A 4,330-nucleotide genomic window follows, 5' to 3' on the forward strand; every position below is an offset into this window, starting at 1 on the left:
ATACCAGCATTACTTTCTGTACAACTCTGGCCAAATCATTTGCTCTCTCATTACTTCTATCGTCTCGGGATATCAATAAGCATCTTCACTAGAGAAACTCTAAGTTCTATTTCAGTTTTAAAATACTATGACTTTATGACCAAGAAAGGGTTTAACTCCTAGTTTTGTACTTAGAGTCAACACTTAAGAGAATCATGAAAGACCTCTTGTCCATGTTGATGTGTTTATTTTCTGAGTCTAAAGTCTTTCTCCTCCTCCTCATCTATCTTCCCCATTAATTCTTCAAGTTTCTTCTCCAAATATTCCTTTAGTGACCTTCGTATTGCTTTCATTTTCCTCCGATGAAAGATGCAAAAATGGAATCTAGAGTAGGAAAAGAAAATAATCCCAACTTCAATATCAGTAGCCCCATTCTTTAAGCCAATTATACAGTGTTTTTTCCTTTGCTGGATCCTTCTCCATTTCCTTTTGTTCCAACTATTATCCCATCAAACTTTGCATTTTGTTCCTTTCAGTATCCCAGAATTTAAAATGACTTCTTTTGCCTTATTTCCATTTGGGGAAAGAGGCAATTTGGGCAGTCTCTTGGCAAAAGGAATATCTGACCCAGTGTTTATTTGGAGAGAGGAAACTCACAGTAACACAGCACTTCCCAGTATTACAACTGTTGCCAGCAATATGAGAAATAGAGCAATCTCTCGATTCTCAGCCTTCCTTGGATCCTCATCTGGAAGGAGAAACAGGAAAATATGAAAGTGAGTTTGGAGAAGAGAAATAGCTTGGGACATTTATTCAGAATAGAAAACTCCTTTAAACTCAGTTTGCCCTGTTTACTACTTCATCACTCTTCCATGGTTAGCCTAATTTCTTCATTCCAAGCCTAGCCTCTTCATTTCTCAGCCTTTCAATTGATTCAGTGCCAAATTATTTATACTGGTCAAAATTTTGCCTAACACCCTAGTTCCATTTTGTAACACGTATCATGACCTCCACTGAAGATGCTCTACAAATATGTATTGAATAAATCAGTGAACAACCCTTCTCCTTGATCCCTGTCCCTTCAAAATTCCATACTACAACCTCTGTTACCTCCACAATATTCTCCTTTGAAGCACCTGTTGGTCATGCGAAGACACATCCAACAATCAAGTATGGGACCTTCAACCACAACTGATAAAGAGGAGAAGAAAGATAATCAGAAAGAGGACATGGCACGAGAGTTCCTTAGTCATACACCAAGTGTGGAGGATTTGATCTCAAGCATTCCCAGGACTCTTAAGTTTGTATTGCTGTGAATTCCTTCTTCTCCTAGAAATCAAGTTTCTTGGTGGATCAAAATCTGTAAGTCAGATCTCTAGGAAAAAGTGGGAAAAGGATGCCTTGGCTTATACTGGGGCAATGGGTTGTAAACCATATGTTAGGAGGCCTCCTAGTACCTCCAAAATATGTGGGGTTTCTGAGATTTCATGAGCTAGGTTTTGTTATCAGGTATTATTGACATTACCCCTTGTAACCACAGCTCTAGGAATTGGATTCCCAGTGTAAGAGGTGGGAGAGATAGGGCCATATAGAGCAAAGGAGATGGGAAAATATGGGCTGAAACCTCAAGGCGTCACATGTACTGTACTCACTGCAATCTTCAGAACATGCTAGAAGAGAATCAGAAAGTTCTAATGAGTTTAAAACCAGCTACAGTTTGCCATATTTATACCCAAGTAGTTTTTGTTTACCCTTTAAGTTCTAGTTGCCTCTCCACCCATTCTAAATAACTCTATTATGAACTTGCATTTCTTCCCTCATCCTTCATTTTCTATTCCCTTCATATAACTTCAGTGCTGTTATATAGAAAGTTTTAATTACCAACTTCAGAGAAGTTCTTTAGTAATTCTTTCAGTTTGGATTCCAGGTTTTGGCGGACTTCCAGAAGCTTGCCTTGAAAGATAAAGACACCTAAGAGGGAGTGGAAGGGGTGTCAAACAATAGAAGTAGCTCTTCCCTTCAGAACTTAATTCTGTTTTGTTCTTTGCTTTCTCCAGCCAAATTTTCTGAGGGTTGCTTGAGCAATATAGACTTTTAACATTGAAGCAGTACCTCACCTTTCCATGTTTCATTGCCCAGTGTATAAAATTCATTCTTCAGCCATGTTCTCAACTTAACAACCTGTTGAACAGCTAGAGAGGAAGGGTAAAGGTACATGTAGGGGAATAATTATATCTATGCAGGAAGTTATGTAGACCCAGGTGTTCTCTTCCTTGCCTCCCTTCTCTATTTAAGCCCCAGGATTCTCAGGAACTCAAGCTTCCCTCACCCAGTACCCGAAGCCTCTTGTCACTGTGGGAGACCTTGAAGCTTAAACTAATCATCTCCTTAATCTGCCATTCAAGCAGCTGAGTTTGACCAGGGACTTCTGAGGGTATCAGATTTGCCAGCAAGGAGCCAACATCCTCTATAAATTTGGGGTCACACTCTAAACAGCCTTTGACTCCATGGAAGGCTGACAGGGGCAGGAGCAGGAAGAACCACAGGTCACCCATTTCTTTCTTCAACCCCACTCCCCAACAGCAGGTTGTCCTGGCAACTAGTTCACTTAGTTCCTTTTCCTTCAAAAATCCAGGAATGAGAGCCTTGTCCTGGATAGTTTGACTCCACTTACCCCCCACACCCCTATTTCCATCCCACTATCAGGCAATCTCATTTCCTTAAGGATCTTCAGTTGTTTACTGACTCTTATCCTTCATTCTAGGAGAGGGAACTGCCAGCTGGGGAGCCGATACCTGAGTTCTAAGTTTAGAACACCAAGAGATAGAGAAGCCTTGAGCTCACACAAGCAGAGTTCTGTGCAGGGAGATGTCTCAGAAAAAGTGTTTCTTTAGCCGTCTCCCTGACTTGCCTCCTCATGAGACTCTTAAACCCGCTCCTGACCTTCAGAGATGTGTATCACCAGAGATGGGTTGCAGAAGTGATCCTGTAGAACCTGAGAGATTGCTTAACCCGAAGTCTACTTCCACATTGGAGGCAAGAAAAGCCAAGACTATTGAGTTGCTTGCAGGTTCCAGTCCCTACTGGTGGCAGTATTGTTGAGAATAAAGGAATGAGCATTTATCTAGAATAATATTTGGTAATTTTAATAGACAGTAACTTATATTTCAGGTTACATTTGTCTCTAGGATGATTCCTCTATACATGATTTGTAATATTTCTTTCTTTTCTTTTCTTTTTTTTTTCTTGAGATGGAATTTCACTCTTGTTGCCCAGGCTGGAGAGCGATGGCATGATCACGGCTCACCTCAACCTCCGCTCCCACGTTCAAGTGATTCTCCTGCCTCAGCCTCCTGAGTAGCTGGGACTACAGGCATGTGCCACCATGCCTGGCTAATTTTGTATTTTCAGTAGAGATGGGGTTTCTCCATGTTGGTCAGGCTGGTCTCTAACTCCCAACCTCAGGTGATCCACCCACCTCGGCCTCCCAAAGTGCTGGGATTACAGACGTGAGCCACCGTGCCTGGTGATTTGTAATCTTTTTATAGCATTCTTCTTATAGAGGGTGTGGAGTCAAATACTAGAAACAATAGTTGAGGAATATAGAGTGATGAATCCAATAATGTTCAGATCCTTTAACAAGTGCATTCTAAAATACTGACAAAGTATGTAACATAAGAACGTAATTATCATGGGCTGCCCTCTCAGGCCACCTACATGGACGATGGCCAAATAAACATGTTCTTCCTTCAGTGGCCCTTTGAATAAAAAGATTCTATGTTATTTGAATAAATTAAGGTTGCTTTTCAGACTCTTAAGAGCACTGGTTACCTCTTTTCTAACATGTTGCCTGTATGGCTGTGACCTCCTGGAAACCAGGAAACATTGGCAATCTACAGGTTTCGTGGTAGAATTTATATCTAAGATATGGGGTGATCACAGTGGATTGTTGTGAGGGAAGTTAAAAGAATTACCATTACTTATATGTCTACCACGTCTATGTGACAGACATTGTGCTAAACACTTCAGATAGTCACAAATTTTCAGGGCACAGCAATCCTTTGGAGATTGTTATTTCTACATTACAGAAAGAAACTGAGGCTCAGAGATGTAAAAGAATTCTCCCTGGAAGAATAATTTAAGAGTATGAGTTCAGGGTTCAAGCTCATGTTTGTCTGATTCCAAGTCCTATATACTTTACTGCCTCTCAACAACGACTATCTGGGATAATACAGAAAATTATCTCTTGGAATTTGATAAGTAAAAATATCAAGGCAAATATAGATTTCTTGATTTATGGTTTAAATTAGCATCTCTCTGCTCAGATTTTTTAAATTCCCTTGGCTAGATC

At 40.4% G+C, this 4,330-nt stretch overlaps 1 protein-coding gene across 1 annotated transcript; it reads right to left on the bottom strand.

Annotated features, from left to right (window-relative positions):
- Window positions 1–210: 210 nt before the first annotated feature.
- On the bottom strand, window positions 211–2,555 carry IZUMO3 (IZUMO family member 3). Its single transcript, XM_011957105.1, has 6 exons — window positions 2,309–2,555; window positions 2,097–2,171; window positions 1,861–1,950; window positions 1,090–1,170; window positions 637–727; window positions 211–363 (listed from the first exon to the last, which is right to left on the bottom strand). The coding sequence occupies exons 1-6, from the start codon at window positions 2,532–2,534 to the stop codon at window positions 225–227; spliced, it is 702 nt and encodes a 233-aa protein (XP_011812495.1). The 5' UTR covers window positions 2,535–2,555; the 3' UTR covers window positions 211–224.
- Window positions 2,556–4,330: the final 1,775 nt, after the last annotated feature.

The sequence above is a fragment of the Colobus angolensis genome, unplaced genomic scaffold (assembly GCF_000951035.1).
Source record: "Colobus angolensis palliatus isolate OR3802 unplaced genomic scaffold, Cang.pa_1.0 Scaffold436, whole genome shotgun sequence".
NCBI lineage: Eukaryota > Metazoa > Chordata > Mammalia > Primates > Cercopithecidae > Colobus > Colobus angolensis.